Source organism: Amblyomma americanum, chromosome 2 (genome assembly GCF_052857255.1).
Source record: "Amblyomma americanum isolate KBUSLIRL-KWMA chromosome 2, ASM5285725v1, whole genome shotgun sequence".
Taxonomy (NCBI): domain Eukaryota; kingdom Metazoa; phylum Arthropoda; class Arachnida; order Ixodida; family Ixodidae; genus Amblyomma; species Amblyomma americanum.
Genome location: NC_135498.1, coordinates 5,248,428 through 5,270,297, shown reverse-complemented (window position 1 = coordinate 5,270,297; position 21,870 = coordinate 5,248,428). Strand labels below are relative to the sequence as shown.

General features: G+C 45.6%; 1 protein-coding gene across 10 annotated transcripts in view; it reads left to right on the top strand.

Annotated features, from left to right (window-relative positions):
- The window catches only part of LOC144120462 (citron Rho-interacting kinase-like), a 140,301-nt gene that overhangs the window by 115,970 nt on the left and 2,461 nt on the right, over nucleotides 1-21,870 (top strand). For all 10 annotated transcript variants that reach the window (XM_077652883.1, XM_077652881.1, XM_077652880.1 and 7 more), the window contains 8 exons: nucleotides 489-572; nucleotides 1,557-1,695; nucleotides 6,336-6,568; nucleotides 13,920-14,028; nucleotides 15,206-15,337; nucleotides 17,648-17,725; nucleotides 18,039-18,120; nucleotides 18,951-19,109. In XM_077652883.1, coding sequence (XP_077509009.1) covers nucleotides 489-572; nucleotides 1,557-1,695; nucleotides 6,336-6,568; nucleotides 13,920-14,028; nucleotides 15,206-15,337; nucleotides 17,648-17,725; nucleotides 18,039-18,120; nucleotides 18,951-19,109 — 1,016 coding nt within the window. The remainder of the gene's footprint in view (nucleotides 1-488; nucleotides 573-1,556; nucleotides 1,696-6,335; nucleotides 6,569-13,919; nucleotides 14,029-15,205; nucleotides 15,338-17,647; nucleotides 17,726-18,038; nucleotides 18,121-18,950; nucleotides 19,110-21,870) is intronic.

Sequence of the window (21,870 nt, the reverse complement as noted above, 5' to 3'; positions counted from 1 at the left end):
AGGCGAAATTCTAAAAGCTCGTGTACTGTGTGATGTCAGTGCACGTTAAAGAACTCCAGGTGGTCGAAATTTCCGTAGCCCTTCACTACGGCGTCTCTCACAGCCTGAGTCGCTTTGGGACGTTAAACCCTCCCAATAAACCTGAATAATTTACTGGAACTTTATTACTATAAAAATCACTCTGCATTGTGAAGTTGTGAGCACACTGCTGCTCAGTATGTAGACTAGTATACTGCTTAAAGGCTTTTGAGGTCCTAAAGGAGTTCTGTTCTTGTTGGCATTTGTTTGTTAGCTTGGTAAACGATTCCCTTGACGACAGCTGCAGCCACTTATGGGGCACATGTGAAATTCCTGTTTCCTGTACAAGAAAACTGCATGTAACTAAAAAGTGCTGGTGGCGAACTGTAGACCGTTGCATGTATCCTGTTGTCAACTGGTATTAGGGCAGGCAAGAATTCTGTGGCGGTTTTTTTATTCTGTTATCTCAGAAGTGCAACGCTGGCGATACAGTGCTGAGGCTCGGAAGTGACCACATGCTGGACATCAACTGTGTTCACGAGTTGTCCTACGAGGTGAGCAGCTGAAGAAAATCTGCGGAGAATGACGTGCAGTCGTCATTTGCGCAGTGCTGCGATGTTTGTCTGCATGTTTGCTAGCAGAGCCTGAACTTTCGGTACAGCACCAGTGTGTGCCAAAACAATTGAGCAGGTACTTTTGCTAGCTTGTATTGTAGGCCAAAACACGGTGTAAGATAAAAGGACTAAAAATCTTTTGTTCACTCCATTTTTTAAGTTCCTTGCAGCACTATGGAGGTTAGAGACCTCCTCAGCCAATGAGGATGGTGCAACGTTTGCAGATATGGTTGGGAAAGAGTGTAAGTAGGTGCTGTCTACACAGCGAACACTGAAGAAACATTAGGCAGTTTTATAATAGCGTTGTATAATGCAAGCTTACATGTTCTAAACTCTGGGATTTTATAGAAAGCTACGCTGTTTGTCACATATATGCTACTGGATACTTAACGATAGCTGCAGCCTAGTGGTGCCATCTTTTTTTTTTTTTACTCACCGACGCTCCTCTTTAAGCCTAGAAGTGGCAGCATCGTCACTCTAAATAAAAAATAAAGCGAATTTATCGCTCATTGATTTTTCTGTAGGCGAGAAGGGATCAGTGAACGTACTGAAAAAGTTGAGGAACAATGACAAATCCACTCTAAAGCGAGGGGTCCTTTTTTGAAGAGAGTCGCCGTACTGAAAACGCTGTTTCAACGCATACGTTAGAGTCACGCACTCTAAACTCGGGAAATAGCGTACCTAATGTGAGTATGCATTAAGGCTCAGTTTGAAATAGCACTTCGTGCAAGCCCGCTTTACAGCATCCTTCACATATGCTGCCCATTTCATACTGGCACTGCATTCTGGAGTGTCAGAACTTCGCCTCTGCACGTTACTTCATTGTCGCGATACTGCATTTTGCCAGGAGAGGGCAGACTTCGCACTCTGGCGTATTCCTCCATCTGGGCGTTGTGGCACACTGCACCTTTGTGTCCTTCGCAGTGCCTTCTCTTGGGTGCCATGGAAGGACTCTATGTTGTTGACCTCATGGCCAGGACTGTGCGGCGGCAAGTTGCAGCGGTTCCTGCGGTCTTTCAAGTGGCTGTGTGTGGGCCTCTGGGCGTGGTGCTTGCAATATGTGGTAAGCGTGGTAACATGTGGTAAGCGTTGGTTTTGTAGTCGCAGTGCACGCCTGTAAGTTGGCTTTGGTTTTCTGAGCGAAACTACCTCCTGGTAAGGCCCCCTGTACCATACTTATAGGCAGCGAGCGATATTTCGGACTCCCTAGGGGCCACAAAAACGTCCGAAAGATCGGGCAGTCCTGAAAATTTTGGCAAAGAAAAAAATGAGTAACTTACTGCCAATGTGCCGGAAAAAGGGATCAGTAGCCTTGTGCACATTCTGAAGCTCCTCATTACTAAACCTTGCTGCACATTATGTATACACAGGTGACGGGCAGTGACTCCTTTCACCGCAAAATGGCTGTACTGCCGTCACATGTCGAATGCATGGGTTGGGACGAAGTCTAGATGTGAATGTGAATGCGCGCGCCGCTGCGGGAACTGCATTGTGCCCGCGGTACGAAGGGCCCAGAACGAGAAGACGAAGATGGCAGAAGGTTAAGAGCCAACAAACAGCCTAGTGACAAAGGCCTAGTGACTAGAGCCGAAATTGGCATCGCATAGCCATCAATATGTGCTCTGTGGTGGCCAGCGTGTTATGAGAGGCATCTTGCTTATCATCAAAACGCAAGTTGTTGACGGTTTTGCGATAGAATAGTCGCAGCTGCGGTGCGTTTTGCGGCTGGTACGCTCATCTCGCTTTGAAAAGCACCACTGTTTTCTTCTGCTCGCGGCCTCCATGAAGCTGTACGCCTCCCACGCATTCACCGCTACCTCTTCCTGTATATGGGATGAAAGACTCAGCAGAGACGAGTTCCATGAACTGTGACTACTGTGCAGCGACTACTGCAGCAGACCACGTCCAAGAACAGTGAATTCAAGACCATGCGGGTGCAATGTGCCGACCCGTAGAGAATACCAGCCCCAAATATTGTTTGATCAAGTTTTCTATCTCCCTTGCAGTTTGAATTTATCTCCCTTGCAGTTTGAATTAACAAGGTTCCACTGTACACTTCATATAATGGCTTGGGTATTGGCGGTGAATGTGAACAAGGTCCGAAAAATCGAACAATCATTGCGATGTGTCGGAAATTTCAGGCACTCTTATTCATTGCCTCTTTGGGCCATGTCGCAGTGCTGCAATGAAGTCCGAATAATCAAGCATCAAATTTCAAGCAAGAAAAAGTTTCAATAAATTTTTTGTAAGAGTTGAAAATCCATATCGTATTATTACGAGGTCAGCAGCAAAAACGGTATGCCTTACACAGTAGACACACCACGAAACGGGTCACACAAGCACTTCTTCTTCTTCTTCTCCTTAGTAAGCACACAAGCACTAGCGGCAGCGTCTTCGTCGACTACTCAGCGACACAACAATGTCGTCTTCGCTTGGCGACTGCGTACCGTAACAGTATGTCTGTCCGTCCATCTATCAACAAAAGCACACAAAGTTGCGTCCATGCGTCACCCGCGTTCATGTTTCCTGTGTTTGACCATTCACTTCATTTTTAATATTTCCTTTGAGAAAACAGGGTGCAGCTCATACACGGGTGCTGCCCTTACATGCGTTTATATATGGTATTTCGAGCTGGAAAACTGACAAATTGTCTTCCTTAAAGCATTACACACACTTAATTTTGGTGGCATGTTTTTGTACAATGATGCAACAGACACTACTGTGCATGAATCACCGCATGGTATTTGCCTACGACGCTAAGTAATTTATAATCGAATGTGATGTCAGCGTGCGCTTATAGGTCACGTGAAGTATGAAAAAAACTGCAATATAATCACTGCTTTTACGTTTGTTGTCATTCCATCTCTTGAGGCAGGCTGGATGTAGCATTGTAGTGAATTAAAACGACAAAGCAGTGATTATATTGCAGTTTTTTGTGCCTCATGTGACCTTTAAGCACACATTGACATCACAGTCATTGTTTGGCTTTTGAAACCAAAACCGAAACAGCACGAGAAAGAAATTCGATTATAAATTAAGTAGCAGTTGCAGGAGAAATACAGTGTGTTAATCCATCTATAATAATGCCTTATGCATCATTTCAAAGAAAACACGCTCCTGAAAGGTACGTGTCTGTACTCCTTTAAAGCCTGAATATAATATTTAGGTATTACCATATTTACTCGAATGCTTTGCAAATTTTTTTACCGAGAATAGAACTGAAAAGTCACCCCCTGCATTACATTCGAATACTGGGCATAAAAATGCCAAGAAGGGCACCAAACACTCATTATTAAATGCACTTAATAACTCGCAGTTACTTGCATGTTGATCAACCTGCTTTTTCAAAATAAAACACTCCAAACTCGCCGGTCAACCAATACACGTGGACCATGGCTAGGCCGAGGCACGAACCTGGTTGCAAACACAAAAAAAGAAGAGTAAATGACGGTGACAAAAGTCTGCCAGCAAAGAGAGAGCACCATCTTTTGACAAAGACATGCAACATAAAGTAAGGTTGCGTGGTCTCTGTGACTGCAAATTGATGGAAGTCACCTCGGAGGACTGGCACTTGCATGAGTGTCAAATGATTGCTGCCAGAGGAGCGGACGGAAAGCCAACGTGCCACGTGACTGACACCTCAGGCAGCTATGCAGGCAGCGCATTCTATTCAGCATTCTTTTCAGCATGCTCTCACATTATTTTCCACTGGCTTCAAACGCAACGCTATTGTACTCGCCGAAAAGGTTTGTAACTCAGTGGCTGCAAGAAGCCTGGACGTCAACGAATCGTCAATAAGGGGATCGAGGAAGCATCGCGAGGAGTTGTTCACTTGCAACAGTCTGAGAAGAACAACTTTCCCGACTTCTTTATATGAGTATTGAGATGCTTCAGTGCAAAGCAAGTGAATTTTCATGAGATATGGGTTTGGTGGTAAACCTATCCAAGGCATTGCGCAGTTCTATGCAGACGTTCATGTGAAGGGCCGGTTTTCCCCTTCGACGCATTGCATTTATTTGTCAGAAGCTACCCGGCGACTTCGTGTCAAAACTTCGTGAGTTTCAGCGGTATGTCATTGATCTCCGCTGCTCTACCGACATGCCACTTGGACACATTGGCAATGCCGACCAAATCCCCATATACCTTGACATTCCAATGGCTAGGACACTTTACAAGTCTGGTGAATGCAAAGTTTGCATTATAAGCACTGGAAATGAAAAAATCAAATAACAGTTATGCTGGCATGTTTGTCTGACGGCCACAAGCTCCCTCCGTTCACAATTTTTTGCTGGAAGACTATCCCGAAAGTATCATTCCCAAACAATGTTATCATGCGCTGTCACGAAAAAGGTTGGATGGACTCGGAACTCATCATAGATTAGATTTGCAGCATTTGGGATTGAAGGCCAGGTGCATTGCTGTATCCAGAATTTATATTGCTGCTGGATTCTTACCGAGGTCGCCTGACACCTGGCATTGAAGAAAAACTGCAGCGTGACCGAACACATCTGGTTGTTATTCTGGGCGGCATGGGGTCCATTCTTGGGGTCCATTCTTTGGCCATTCTCCCTATCCTGTGATGTTTTCATGTGTCTTTTGTTCATAGGTTGTCTGCCATACTTCTTTTTTTTGTGCTTTTCACCTCTGCGTTGCTATCCCTTTGGTGTCTTCTTAACTGTTGAAAATTGAAAAAAATTGAAAATTGGTTTTGAGGAAAGGAAATGATGCAGTAACTGTCTCACATATCTGGGTGGACACTGGAGCAGTGCTGTAAGGGAAGGGATGAAGGAGGGAGTCAAAGAAGGAAGGAATAATTTTGAGGACCACCTGGGGATCTTTAAGGTGTGCTGAAAAAAAATCTCTTGCAGTGTTTTAGTTGCCTTACAGTTTCTGCGCACAAATGCTCTTTATCAGTTTTTTTCCCCTGCTTCTGCTTTTTTATATTATTGCTGTTCTCTGGTTCTTGTGAAACTGTTCTCTTTTTCTTCCACTTTCAGCTACTACCTCCCAGATGCCTTTTTCCCCTGCTCACCTTGCCTGGAGCTCTATGCTTTGGCACCATGGACATTGATTTTCTCTCTCTTTTTTTTTACTTCCCTGCTTTTCCATTTATCTTGAATTGGCTTTAAGTCCAGCAAAGGGTTGCTGGTATGGGCTCCCTCCCTCACTATTTAAAATTTTTTATTTAATATTTTTCTGAGAGGACAAACAAAAAAGTAATTAGGGAGGAAGTAAGGGAAGTCCCCGTGGGATGGCAGAACAGCGCATGCACAGCTCAAAGCAGTAAACATGCAATGATACAATCTCAAAGCCAGTGTCAGAGGCAGAAGGAATGAACAGGTGATAAAACGGCGCCCTCACGTGTGGCCCGGCTGACTAGCAGCGAACGGTTCGGTAGTTTCGGTATCCAGCATGTGTGCAACTGTTCATCCGGGAAAGTGACCACCAGCATGAGCAAGCTGGGTAAACGGTGTGCAATTGGTGCCCTCGGCACTCGCACCTTTCGCAGCCGCACCGATCTTCCCAAGCCTGCCTTGTGTGCACTCGCATGCAAACTGGTGGTCTGGCGCAGCAAGGAGCTTAAAATATACAGGTGAAAGAAAGTTGATAAATTGGGATGCGCAAAGTACGCGAGTAAATACGCTATTTCATTTTGATGGAAACAAAAATGTCATGTCAAAGGGTTAATGTCTTGCTTTGCAGGCCAGGAGCGCAGGTTGCAGCTGACTGAGTGGTCAGCGATGCAGCCTTGGGTGGAGACGCTGGCCGGCAGGGAAGTGGCTGCTGATTCACCTGAGTGGCGCTTGGTGGAGGACGTGGAGGAGTGCCACCTGTTCGCAATGTCTCAGGACGGATCGACGCTGTGCATGGCCACCAGTCAGGCTGTCTACGTGCTTGCCTGGAGTGCCTCACGTGCCAACTACTCCCGCCGCAAGGTGTGCACACACACACTGGAGTTGTGGCGAATCTCTGAAGAGTCCCAGAGAAAAGGCTTATCACTTCCACTGAATTGAAGAAATGAGATTTATCGGCTAATGAATGATGTGCTTTCCAGAACAGTGAAAAATAATGTTTTAATTGCCAATTCAGAATGGTAAAACGCATGCAAAAGCAATGAAACTTAGTCACTGAAGGGACGGTAGCTCAGGCAGTCCTTGCTAGAGAAACAGGGAGACCTTTTCCAAAGGTCAGGTGCCATTTCAAAGGCACTTGCAGCGAGTGTGGAGGCTGCAAAAAACTGAGTGCCAATTAGGTGAGCTTTCCCGCACAGCACTGCCAGCACGTAGTGGTGGTAGGCTAAGTTTTGGCTAGGGTGGCTTCCCCGAATTGCAGCCATGGAGGAAAAAAAACTAGGAGGGAGAGCATGACATCACACACACTCAGCCTTCACAAGCTATCCTCCTCTGACACCGCTGCCTTCGGCCCTCAAATAGGCCCTTCACAGTTGCCATACTGCAAGCCAGCTTGATTTATGGTGTCTTTTAGTGAAATTGCACGTACAAGCTCTGGCACAGCGCCTCTCCAGTGGAATTTGTACCGAGTTCGTCTGCGGTTCCATGGGCTGGGCCACTGCACAAAGCGAAAATCTGCTTTGAGCTACTGCTGCCTTCTCACATGAGGGCTTCTTTCCCATGGTACTTTCCAACTTTTTTTTTTTTTTGTCTAGGCTTCAGAAATGTCGTGTGACGCTCCCTCCTCATTTTTTTCCTCGATGACTGCAGCTGTATCGAATGGAAAATGATAAATCAGAGCGAAAACTATCACCATTTTCAAAACTTGTGTGACAGCCAGGATAAGCACAGGATGGTTACTGCAAGGCTACAACAGTCCACGCCGCTGCTTCGAGGGCACCATCAGAGGCATATACGCGTGCCGAGCACCTGGCTATCAACCCTCCATGCTGTAGACACACGTGTCTAGGGGGGGGGCTCATGGTCTACTTTTACTTTGTTATTACTCCTGCCTTGAATCTCGGTGTTCTTAAATCATGGCTCACAACCTTTGCATGTAATGCAATGAGCCGGCAAATTTGCGCCTTCTTTGTTTCAAATTGACTGCACATGCTCCCTGTGCGTTCATACATGTAACCACACTAGAGCGGGATTTGATATACCAAACCCGTGGCACATTTCACGTAAGTTCCGGCTTGTTTTATTCTGCATTCACTTCGTCGAGCTCCTTCAAGCCTAGATAGGAGGGGTTCCGGCATTAGGCTTTGAACCGAGGAGCGGCTGACGCCACCTAGTTATAGGGCGCCACTGAAAGCCACTTAGCGGTGGCCGCACAAAACAGGCAGGGCACTTTTCCCGGCTTCCCTATTGCTGCAGCAAGCATGGCAGAAGTTTGCGCATGTGTGTTGCCATTTATACGGGTGCGTGAAGATTTTATTTCTGCAGAGATGGCATCTGAGAAGGAAGTACTGTTTGAATTTCGACGTGTCCGATGTCGCAGCTGTGTGGGTCGACCCAATCCGCATTCGTGCAAAATGCTTGCCACAGACGAGTGTCACCAAGCTCGGCTACGACATGGATCTGATCCTGAATACACTGCCTCTTTCTATGGCTTGAAATCTGTGCTTGCACTTACATAATGTGCTTAGGGAAAATTCTCATGGTCACGGTACCTGCGTTGCGCGCCCGATCAAGCAGCCAGCGAGAAAGGCGCGCGCGATAAATGCATTGGCATCACGCTGTAAACAGGCAGACAATATGAATTCTGATCAGTAATGATTTCCACTGCCTTTATTGAACTCATCGAGCCTTTGTGGCATGTCTTCAAACGAGGGAGAGAGCTCGGTTTGTATAGCCACAAGTATGACTAATGTTCGCGTTAGCACTAGTTTCTGAAGTGGCTGCCCCCCGTAGGCTGTTCCCTCTTTATCTGCATTCCGAACATTGTAAAACTAAATTGTGGGTTCAAAGTGCCAAAGCGTTACGGGCTATAAGGGACGCTGTAGTGGAGAGCTCCGAATTAATTTCCTAACCAATGAGCCACCGCGGCGGGTGAAAAGCGCACATGACATCACGGTTTGATCAGTAACTGTGCATTGAAATATAAACTGGAGAAATTAGCATGGCAAGCAAGGGTTTGTTGTGAGAGGTACTTCATTGCGTTGTTAGATTCTATCCCGAGCGCTCACTATTCACTGTCTTTTTTCGTGATGTCTACACGCATAGTACATATTGCAAGCTGAACTTGGTCTTAAAAAAAGAAACAACACCTCATTGAATCCAGGAATTATTATTGGCCTCTTTAACCTGCATGCAAAACAATTGTCTCCATCCATATGGACCTCCTGCATGTTTGTAAACAAACGAGGTGGCGCTGCAGTCGCTAGCGAGCTCGTGGTAGGCAAAAGGTCGGGGAGTGGCGTCGCGGATAGGTGTTGTGCGCGGGTTTTCAAGGCTTGTAGGCGCGTTTCCGGTTTCTGCGAATCACAGCAATGGTCGATGCTTCCAACTTACTAATTTGTCGAAGTACACGAGCTCGCGTTGTCCACGTGCGGCCTATAAAGAGAAATAGTTTGCCACTGTGTATTGTATATATGGTTAGTACTAAACATGTAGAAAGCGTTCCTGCCGTTTATTTACGCGCTAGGCATTGAATAAAACAAGTTTTGACACTCTGCACTAGACGGAATGATTTTACTTCGGGACAGTAGTGAGGGGAAGTGCTGGCGTTGTTTCGCCGGAGCAGACATGCGCTCATCGTCTGCTGACATACGTACGTGTCGCGCTGCGCGAAAAGTGGGGACAGAGTCGTGTCCCCGATCTCCTGTCTCGCTTAGCGCTGTTTTTAGCCGCATGACCACGCACCAGCCAGGCCGACTTGTCCTCTTGTTAAGCTGGTCGATTTGGTGAAAATTTTTGATTTCTAGAATTATTTCCTTTCCTAGCCCTGAAGTCTAGTTTCGTGACGAAAAATTATAGCAAAATATTGAGTACAAATTTATAAATTACGCTTTTTAGAAGTGTGGTCGTAAAAAATTGTGAGGTAATTTCTTTGATTTCAGTGCCGCATTTCTTTGACCAAAGCGAAAGCGAAGATGCCATAAACGAGGGAATAAACTTTAAGGTTCGTTTTCTGACCTCTCACATTTTCTGCGACTGGATCACTCACCTTCGTAATTCGCATGAAAATCAAATGATTCCATTTGTCGCAAACTATTCCTGAGACGTTGAGGAGCGTAATAAATCTCTCGATTTTTTCCCTACACGTGCAGTGTTGTGTTAGTTATTTTTTGTAAGAAACGTTTTCATGTAACTATCCATGCATAAGTACTGATCACATAGAAAAACAACTAATCGCGTCATCATACAGAACAGGGCTTTATGCACACGCTGGCATAAAAAAAAAACTGCGCACTATCTACTCAATTACTTGAGACCTAGCTTGGGGGGACTTGACGACGGTGTTAATTATAATTACCCAGAACTGTGCCAGGTATAGCTATAAATAAAAGGAATGACTGAAACTAGCGTAGGAATTTCATATTTGCACCAAGTTTAGTTACATATCGCATGCATGAATAACGAAAACACTTTTCATGCCGCGTCCCCTCAATCTCGCCACGTGTCTGTTAGTAGCACGCCTGCGGCTGCTTCTTTCCAAACAAGCTTCGCGATCATGTATTACCTAATGACACATGCATGATGCAATGAAAAAGCATATGGCGTTTAGCACACTTAAGGTACGCTATTCTAAGCACACCAACGCGACCGCGCAAGATTGACACAACTTACCAGACTTCTTTCTACTCGAATGAAATAATTACGTCGTCATATCAAGAAACAGTTTCAAGTAACTATTAAATGTCGCAAAACGTGCCATTTAAACATGGTGTGCTATTAACAAAAAAACGCATTCCTTGGGGGCGAGTGAACCTGTCGGCTCCCCGTACACTCCGGCTCAAGGTGATAAGTACGTGTGCAGCTACATGTCTTTTTTTTTCCTTGAGCAATTATCAGCCTACTATCCTGAAGTTCAGGTGAATGAACGCAGTAACTTGCATGCATTAAGTGCATTGAGTGGCAGTGCCTATCGACTCCCAGACTTCGCGCTTTACTACCGTGGCCCAATGCCTGTTAGCCAGTTTCCGAATGCGGCATTTATGCGCGAGAAACCTATCGAGGCTAATTTAATATTTTTTATGCTACTACGCAGATCCAGCAGTGACGCAGCTGGTCAATATATGCTGCTTCTGCAGTGCACAGGCTTGAAGCAGCCGCCGGTAACTGCGGCAGCTGCGGTAGGCACGGGCAAGCGGAACCTGTTTTGCCTACCATGCGAAAGTCGCTGCTAACATCAGCGCCACCGCATTTTCGTGACGTCGCGGGGTGAAGGAGGTCCATAGTTAGAGCTAATGCTTGAAGTTATTATAGCTTTAGTAAATTCGCATGTAAGCAAAGCGAACTTGCATGAGCAAATAAGTTGCAAGAGGTGTTAGTTGCAAAATGAACCCAGGTGAATATATTTTAAAAACTGTTCAAGACCTTCCAAACAACTGCTTGCTAATTATATACAAACTATTGGCAGGTTAAGTTAGGTGACCCTAAGTGAAAACCACAATTGTGACACATTTGCCATGTCATAAACTATCAGAGCACTGTTACACGTGGCCGAATGCTCCAACTTTATGCCAACTAGAAACCGCAATTTTTGCCCAAAAACTAACACTGCCGCATGCCCATTCTGCAAATACACGCGGTGAATCATATTCCGTTACTAGGTGAAAACTAGAGTCAGTTGTGCAAAATCTAGGAACGTGTAGCATGCACACAGTAGCAATGCTTTACAGCTTGCATGTCGTCTAAACAAACCGGTGACCAAAGAACTCACAAACAAACCAAAGCCACGTGTGAAACATAATGCGATCCGTGGTGCATTCATTTTGACAGATTAGCACTGTACACAAAACGCGTACTTATCAGTTGTGCCAAGGAAAGAAGCGAGCAGCTTTCTTTCGCATACAACTGTTAAAGTCACAGTCAAAATGCACTGGTGAAGTTGACGGGGCACACATAATGTGGCCATTAATATTCCACAGCAGCACCGTAAAAGCGTTGAGTAAAGATTACGAAAGCAACGAAGTGCGAGAAGCACTCATGTTATTCTCCGAACGGCGACAATCCACTATTGTCATCACTCCCTTTTAAGAGTGGCTAGAAAAGTTGTGAAAAGCATTCCTGGGGAGCTTTTATAGCCGTTCGAATATTCCCCTGCACAACAGTTGTTTTTTTTACATGGTCCAAGCATTACGTCAAGCAAAAATTTGCAAACTCCTTACCAGCTCTTAGGAAGTCAAACATGTTAGCATTAGAAGTCAGCCCTCCTTTGCAACACACTATTAGGCTACACAAGCAGTCTCTTTCTTTTTACACAAACGGACTGCTGACATGACTGAGAACTGCTCCTTCACCGCCCCTCTCCCCACCCCCCCAACCACCTCACGCATCCTGTCACATGTCTCGACACGCTAGCAGCTGAGCAGTGGAAATTTTCCACGTCTGACGCCCAGCTGGCACCGCGCCAACCCCTCACCCGTCATCCACCTTGGCATCTGGTGAGCGGCATCTCCCTCTCATTGGTTGATTATGGCATGACATCATGACCTCTGCTGGCCAATCCTGAATTAGCGTGACAACACACACGGCTTTTCCTCTGAACGTCCACTTTGGTGCTGTCGCATTAAATGATCCGAATAATTGTGATTTTCATGCGCCACGACCTTAAGCTGTGTAGGAACGGGGGGGGGGAGGCTGCGTGAAGCCCCGTCTGCGTTTCGTGACGCCGACGACAGGCAGTGCAACCTCCGCAATGCACGGGGCACATAGTTACGCTTCTGACATCATTCCATGACCTTCTCAGCATAGCTGGGGTCAAGAGGTTGATTTTTAGGGCCCTTCCAGTCGTCAGGTTGTGCAGGAGCCGTCCAGTCAGACATTTCCTACAACCAACCTTCGCCGCGCGGATTATCCCTTGGTCCAAAGGTAGCATTCGGCGGCAGGAAGCGAAGTGCAATGTTGCTTAAACTAGCACTGCAGATGTGGGCACAGCCATTGTCAACGATGAGGCAGACGTTGTGATCTTGGCCTAACGTCTTCATTCCAAGACTTCAGCCACTTGGCAGAATGTTTGCAGGTCGTCCACACTCTTTGATTGGACCTGCAGGTCTCCAGAAACAAAGCGCGTTCTGCAAGCATCACAGAGACCTGCTTTTTCCACCAGGTCTCTTCTTTGCGTTAGCCCAAACAACAGCTTGTTCAACTCGCTTGTTAATTTTACAGCGACAGCTGTTAGGCACCTGTCCCTCACTTGTGCATCATAGTTGTCCAGTGGCAGCGCCATCGGTGTAACCGGAGGGTGCGTTAATGACTGTCATTAACATACTTGCCTTATGTCACGGTCAACCTGGGTCACTAGTGCAATATGAGATCATTGTAGCTTTTCTAGCTCAAAATATCCCCAAAATTAAATGCCTAAAAAGCTATCGCTGAATCTTGCATTATATAATCTTAACCGCCTGTGAGTTTTTTTAGTCTCATGGAAAACGGGAATTTCTGTCATTTGGCGGCTGCCATCGCGCACACACAGAGGCAATGAAAACCATGCCAAATTGCTGATGGCAGCATGACGCACCATACGGGCAAACTGCATGACAGCGCAGGCACAACTGATGCAAAACGCATATTTGTTGGTTGGGTAAGCGCCCGTCACCTACGCCATGGAAAGCCCACATCATCATTGACCTGCGCACACTACCTAGCACCACTGCACCAATAGTAGCTGCAGGTTCATGCGGGAAAGCTAACCTCCAGAGATGTGCTGAGGGAAAGCCAGCTTCTTGAGTCGACCAGAGTTGCCCGAAATTCGATTGGACCTGCATGGGAGCTAACCCCCGTAGATGTGTCGAGGAAAAGCAAGCTTTTTGAGTCGCCTGGCGCTGCCTGAAGTTGGATCTATCGAATGTGACTACTAATTTTTGTAGGATATCGCCATACATTTTAATATAAATTCATGTTGTAGCTTTACGATGCTCAGAAATTATTCGATATAAAGGATAATTCGATGTAACCATTTTGGATATAATCGGGTTTGACTGTAATACATTCCACTTTAATACAGTAGAAACTCACTGATACCATGCTCCCAGACTTCACTGATACTTGAAAGTGATAATTATATATTTAAAACTGGCCACGTGGCACTGAAATAGACCTGCAAATATACCAGTGGTATCTTTCAACTTCGCATTGAAACAGCAGTGCATGGCTTTTTGCTTTGCAGGTTGCAAAGACCAGTGAGCCTTGCAGCTGCATTTTGTTCACACAATACACCATTCTGATTGGCTGTGACATCTTCTACGAGATTGATGCCAAGGACTACACAATCGAGGGTAAGCTGTGTTTCCATGTTCTGTTTTTTGTTGGTTTGCTTGTGTGTGTTGGTCACTGTGTCTTGATACAGCATCTGCATGTGCTGGTGAACAAAATATGGCTTCTGTATGCTGCGGAAGCTCAGTAGTTTGGCATTTGGTTGCTGATCCCAAGGTCACAGGTTCGATCCTGGTCTCGGGGGCCATGTTTTAGTGGAGGCAAAATACAAAACGGCTGTGTGCTGTGCGATGTCAGTGCACAATAGAGATTACCAAGGGGCCAAAAGTTATCTGGAGCCTTCCACTATGGTGTCCATTATAGCCCATGTGTTGCTTGGGGATGTTAAACTCTACACATACCATAACGTAGCTTCTAGTAGTAGCTTCTAGTAATAGTAGTGGTTTTATTAAGATAATAATAATAAAAACTTAGCTTCTAAGCGCTTGGTTTGAAACACAGCCTCTTGTTCCTCAGGAGGGATCTCTGCTTCAGCCATAATGTGTGGTCAGAGCACCTAGCCATGAAATCTTGCTGAGGTTGTTTCTGTGTCATAGACAAGAGAAACGCCGTAAGAGTGTAGCTCTGACAGGACCTGCATGTGTGTCTCATGCCTCCTTCTCCATCTGCCGTCAATTTTTTGATGCCTTCTAGCAATAATGTCGAACCAACTCGCCCACCAATACATGCTTAGCTCCGACAGAAATTCTGTGAAAATCACTGGGCACTGCTTGACTGAAAATAAATTGATTCAGAACATATTTAAAAACATGGTAGGAAAAAGAATGCTCAGAAAGAAATGTTCACAGAACCAAAGTGAACTTGCCTCCCACTTTAAAAGGTGCCCCTCAGTGGTAAGGTTTAATGATTGCACATAGCAATATATATAGAACACTCTGAGGTGTGTGTGTTGCCTAAAAAGCAGTACATGTTTCAAACAAGCCAGGTGGCAAAGCCCACATTGAGGACCATAGTTTTTGCACTCTGTTAAAAGAGCACGTCTTGTTAACATCACACCTGTTATGCATGTGGTCACATCGCAGATTTAGCTGGCTTGGCTCATATACTGGAGATTTCTCTTTATTATTCTTGCAGATTATTCTTTTCTGGAACACCCTTCCCATTATTATTTTTACAGGGCATACCTTGTTTGCTCTGCCTTTTCCTGTGCATAACAAAAATGGGCATTTATGTGTGCAGAGTTCCTGGATCCCACAGACCATTCACTGTCTTTCCTGATGTACGGTGCGAGACAGTTGCGCAGCTTTCCAGTCTCAGTTCTACAGGTTGCACCGCCAGATTACAATCCTGAATACCTCCTCTGCTTTCATGGTGAGCCAACACTGCTGGGAGGTTTTGTTTGTCAGTCCTTGCATGGATAGCCATATAAGGAGTCATTATCTGCCTGAGCCTTTAGGGATTACCAAATTTTTCAGATTTTCTCGCATCCCCAGACGCAACATTTAGCTTTGCCTGGTGTGACACCGAGCATGACATAAGGCTGCACACTCCTGAAATTGTCATCATGGGCTGCTTAGGGGGTGGTTTTATTGTCTCGAAGGGCAGATTTTAATGGGCAACTCAAACATGTCAGTCCCCAGGGCCATCAAGATCATGCTATAGAGGGGCACTGAACTGCATTAAAAGGGCAGCGTGTCGTCAAGCACAGACTTGCATCAGATGCCTGAACCTGAAAGGAATGTACATGAAACAATTTTACTGAAATTATAGCAGTGACATCAATTGCTGAGGGGCCAAGTTTCTGGGCAAACTACTAAACAGTGCCGTGCTAGAGTCATGCTTGCTCCAAATTTGTCTATGATCATGTTAATAGGATAGGAATAAGGTAAACCTGCCAGTAAATTTAAGATCTGTTTGTTCCCTTCTTGGTTCTGACGGCATGCCTGCTTTCACCGAGCAGTGATGGGCCCGCCGCCTTAGTGGCGCTGACCAAGTCAACAATTTACTTCAGTATGTCTACTCGAGGGGGGGATTGTGCCTGCCCACGTGGCCCCAGCGGAGAAGAAAGTTTCAAGCGAGCTCTGCACAGTCCGGTAGAGTTCACCCTCTTCATTCCAATGTAATAAAAAAAAACTAACAAGGTTATAAATGAGCAGCGGCCTTACACTGCCTGTGCGTGTTCTGTGGAAACTAGTTGGCATCACTGAGCACAAGCCTTACCGAGTGCAACGAATGTGTGGGCACACAATAAATAAATTTTTAAAAAAGCTGATCATACTACAAGCATGGTGATTGCTTGGAGAACTTGCTCAGAATACGGTTAAATTACCGGGACCCTTGTATTAATGTGATAGCGTTAAAGCTCCCATTCAGCAGGATAAGTGGTGGCGTCCCATCAGCATTGTTGTGCAGCAAAACTCACCTCAATCTTGACGTCACACGTGGATCCTTGGAATGAAACTGAATGAAAGGTCATCGCATCGAATGAAACTGAATGAAAGGTCATCGCATGCCTAAGATGTGGTAACTTTGTAAAGTAAATGATTTCACCTGAAAGAAAATTTTTAGGAATTTCTGTTGATATTCAAATCTGCGTCCTCGGGGTTATGAGTCACTAACCAGGCCATGCACGCACACTTGAACGACTTGGGTACAAACAGTAATTTATTTACGTATATGTCGTGCGGTCTTTCGGGTAAATTTGTATCTTATCTTACCGCTGTATGCTAATGAATATGTGTGTAATTAAAAGAGAGGAACATAATCATCATCATCCTGACTACACCCTGCAGTGGGCGTAGTCAGGCTGCTGATGATGATGAAAGTGCACGTTGGCATGTGGCACAGTGGCGCCGGCATGCAGCGATCAGCGGAAAGCCCCACAATTTGATGTATGCCGCTGCCCCAACAGATGGCGTGCGAGCAGTATAAAATGCGCATTGTCTTTGTTTAATTTCTCAGTGCAGAACCTGCATCTGGGTGGAACACGGGATCTTTGTGGCTTCAGTGTTTGGAGGTGGCCTTCACAGTATAAACTGTTTGCCTTCTTTAGATTTCTCAGTGTGGAAGCACCCCAGAGGACCGCAGGCCACTATCAATTCTGTGCTGCATCTCACACACATTCAATGCAACCGGTTCCATACTTGTGCTACAATTTGGGTAGTCAGGTGCACATTCTAAACAAAGCAATGTCACTTCCGGTTTAGCTGACATCACTTCTAGTCTGGTGACGTTACTTCCGGCTTCACTTCCAGTTTGGCTGACATCGCTTCCGGTCGGGTGTGTCAAGTGGTTGGCAGTATGCTAATGAGTGTCAGACATTGTGTGTGTCTGTGGAAACTTCCATGCATCATGGACACTCGTGGTACATCATGGGAAGCAGAAACTTCCACCGGAAAACCTCAGCGATCTGGTTTACGCTGCTGCTCCAACAGATGGCGCGCAAGCAGTATAAACTGCACAGCATCTTCTTTCAGTATCCGTGAGTGTGTGTGTGGAGAGTCCACTGAAGGGATTCTTCAACAGGGGTGTTGTTTTGTGTTTTATGGCACATAAGCAACTAGGCCTATCATGCACCAACCACTGGGTGGATCGCTGTCAAGTCATACCCTTAAGGTGGAGCTTAAGTGTCCCTAATTTTTGTTTCAGGCACTAGTAAATCCTGGATTTTTTACTTTGCAGAATTGGGAGTGTTTGTGGATTCCGAAGGCCGGCGAACACGTGAAGACCTGAAATGGTCGAGGCTGCCTCTTGCTTTTGGTAAGTCCTTGGAGTCAAAACTCATCAAGAGAGGCGATATGTTTAGAAAGGCACACACTCACAGCTTCATCTTCATAGCATATGCTCACTCTTTCAAAAAACCTTTCAAATTTCAAGGCTTTCTTGAGCGAAAAACAATTCTTCCTCAACATGGCTGCTTCTAAGTGACCTCTAGTGGCTCTTATTTGAGTCCATAAAACATTGAAATGTAGTGAACTACGTAGCTGCTAACTGCATAGCTTGTTTTCCTGCTAACCCTTATGTGAATTTTGCTGTAATAAAATGCACATTTTGTTGCTTACTTTTGTTACAGCATACAAGTCGCCACACCTGTTTATTCAGCACCTAAACTCGGTGGAAATCTTGGAAATAAAGGCCAGGGGCTCCAAAGAGAGGTGCGTTACGGTTTTTCTGAGGAACCTGCAAGGAAAGCTTTTGTCTTTGCTGCATAGCAGAGGCTCGACGCCGTATGTGCCGAGCCCTGTATGCTTTGTGCTAAGCAATGGAACTTCGCAGAGGGGAAACCTGCATAACGCTGCTCACAAACAGGAGGGCCATCTCCCAAGTAACACAGTGGACATCAGTTGACTTTGCTGGGCGCTTAGCCTTATGGCTGTGCAGTTTTTTGCAATCTTAGCTCATTACAATTGCATCCTCTGCAGGAACATCCAGTAGATCAGCTGCAGTTATGGCATAGCTACAGCTTTTGCATTAGCTACTGGTGGTGCTTTGGCCAATTACCTATGTACACCACCAGCTGAAGAAGCTCTGCTTCAAAAAACAGCATTTACTGTACTCGCGGCTTAAAGCCGGAAATAACTTGAGGCTACATAAAACGAAGTTTGTGTCGTTTTGTATTGCATTGCCATATAATGCTGTTCAGCTTAGTGTTGAAAATGGTGCTTGATGTGATGGTGGCCACTTCCCCACAGCATACATACAGTGCGTTCATTGTTTAGAGATGGTTGAGGTTGAAACTCAAGTGCCATATGGCCGAATTAACACACTGTCTTTGGCGCATGCGGTGGATTGTGCTTTAGCTTTGAATAGGATGCCTCAGTATTACCTAATAACTGAAAAAAAGCTACAATTAAGAAGAGAGAAGCATGTATGCTTTTTTTTTTAGGTAATGCTACAGAAGCTTTGCGGTATGTTTTGCCAGTTGTTGTTAATGTCTGTGCTGTGTCTCCTTTTGGCTGATTTGTGGTCCACTGCCATCCCGTAGTGGCTTGCACCGCATAGTGCTGGTCAGCAACCCCCGGTTCCTGGGCCTGTCTTCGGTGGGTTCCATGTACCTGGCATCCTTGCACAGTGACCAGCTAGAGGTCATCTCTGTGCACGCCATTGGCAGCAGCCAGGGTGATCAGGTGCTGCTTCCCTCGGGGTGAGTCACTGCATCCAGGCTAGTTGCTGCTGTTCCAGAATTTGCTAAGCACATCGCTAACACTAGAAAAAAAGACATGGACAGTATACTTGCGCTATTTCCAGTTGTTGTTTTAACATTTGTTGAACTGTGCAGCTGTCAAAAAACTAAGCAGAGATTTGAAATCCCCGCGAAAAGGGTGATCAAGACTGCGAGGTTTCGTTCAGATTGGTTCAAAAATTTTTTTTAAAGTGATAATTTTAACACGGTTAAACCGAGCAGACATGCAAAAGCATTTGTTTAGCCTGGTTGACTCAAGGTTTTGCTTTGCTGGGTTGTCAGCATGTCTGGCGGCGATATTAGTTCGATTTTAGTGTTAGTTGACGAAGACTACAATGTGCAATGCAGAGTGCGAGAGTGTGTTGCAGTGTAGCACGAGGTGGGTGTAATCGGCTGTGCCGATAGCATAGTGCTCTTGTGCAGTGGCCAGCGAACCTGATCTGTTGGCGCCACTGCGGGTTCGAATCCCGATCACGGCAATATTTATTTTTTTATTTATGGTTTGGCCAAGGTCACTCTCAAGTCAAGCTTCACACAAACTTGGCGAGCCGGTTAGACCTCGTGAAGCAGTATTTTCACACTGAAAAATTTTGAATACCCACACCCGTCTTAAATTTGGAATGCACATACTTCCAGTGGACACGCACAGCCTGTACAATACTAGACGAAGGAGACTAACCAAGGAGCTGTTCAAGGCATGCAAAGTGCTATTCATTGCTATACAGCAAAGTAGGCTCACAGAAGTTTCCACCCAACTGGAACCAACACACATTCGTTGCCTGTTCTCCATGCCACGGCTCAGTGGGTTGACCCAGATTCGCTTTAGCTACATGGAAGCACCCAGGCTCTGGCTCACATAGGCTTGCCCAAACTTTATGCCAGTTTTGATGCTGAACAGCCCAGATTGAGTGGACTTGTCAACGTGGCTGTCAATTTCAGGTTGATAATTCCATTTAAAAGTAGGGGTGTGCAAATATTGAAATTTTTGAATACGAATCGAATACGGATATGAAGAAAAAATGGCTTCGAATATCGAATCGCGTATCTGTTCAGTACAAAAAAATATTTCAGAAAATTATGAACAAGCAAATGCTGTTGCCCTTATTTTTTTCAAAATAGTGTATGGTCTTTGGCACTAAAATAAACAAAAATAGACTGTCTCAGTACCATATAAAAAGACATGATGTGCACAGAAATATATGCTACTTGATTAGACAGCATAACACTATCTGAACTGTAATGAGGTCATGCAAAACAAAATCCATAAAATGACAAGACTGGCAACAAAAAATAACATGATGACAAGTAAAACCTCATTCATTCGGAGTTCAAGGGACCGGAAGAAATGCCCGGTTCATCTCAAGGCCTCGATTTATACCCCCCTCCCCTAAAGAAAGATAACCTGCCGAGGATGCGCAGATGCAGTAAGGCCTTATGAGGTGGCTCCATCGCGCTAACACCTGTAAGCCCTTGACAAGCCGACCGTTTTGGAGTGCTGGAAGAACAACACAAATGCAAGCAAGGGGCCGGGGAACACACTGGCATCGGAACGGCGAGACGGTTTTTAAAAAGGAAAAAAGAAATCACCTGTGATGCGCCAGTTGGCGTCCGAAAGCCGCGCGGAGCTCCGGCAAGTTCGCAGGCCGGCAGTTGCAGTCACCCTTGGCAGTGGCGAAGCTCAGAAACCGGAACTACGCGGCCAGGCTATTTTCTGACCTAGCAGCAGGGGCCTACCGATCGTTGTCAAACCTGCTGCTACGCCCACTAAAGACGTGCGCGGGTTACAATGCACCATGCAATAGGCGGGATTTTTACAGGATCCCTTGCCCTATTGTGACATCTCTACGCACCCCTTTTGGACAGTGTTGCCGAATCCATGTTCTTAAACCTTGTAAGCCATCCTTGAGAGTAATTGAAGTCAGGCACCCCTAGACACGGCGGAAGGTAATTTGTCTCAGTAAACATACACGTTTTCATCTTAAATAAACATTTCGTAAACCAACAGAGCTAAAAACAGCAAAACAAATAAGCATAAATGTACCAATAATGTTGCCGAGGCAGCGAGCCTTCTCTTAAAACATTTCGCCACTCACAACATCACCATTCATACACGTTCCCGAACCACATCATCAAGGCAGACTCCAATCATTTGAGCTGTACTGGGTGCTGCCGGACTGTGGTTGATGCTGCGATGCCGACGTTGACGCATTTATCAAGCGTCCTGTAGTATCGATGCAAGTCGACGTAGAGAGGCTGAGACAAAGTTTAACTTGAGCCCAGTCCCTTACTGCTTGGATTGACTGAGATGGCTTCTGCCGCTTTTATTCACAGATTTCCCGTTTTGAGCCTGTGTTAAGCTCCGTTCTTTGGCGTTTGACCTCCACCATGCTTGAAGCCAGACTAACGCTACATTCTAGAGGTGCCCAGATTCTTCGTCCTTTCTTTTTTTTTTGCCATACACTTTTTCTGTAAAAGAATACTTTAGGGCATTAAGTGTGCAGAGGGCCATTAAGCAGCCCCTCCCCTACGCAATTCATGCGGTTTCCCATGAAACAAGCACCGCAAGCTGAAGTACAGTTTAGAATGACGTGTTGACCGACTGAAAAAAGCTGGGGCCTTATCAAGGTTACGTTTTTACCTCAAAAGGGGACGATGCGCAAACCCCTAGGGTATGGAGAGGGGTGCAAAACGTGGCAGTTTGGCACCGCAGCAGCGACGAAAA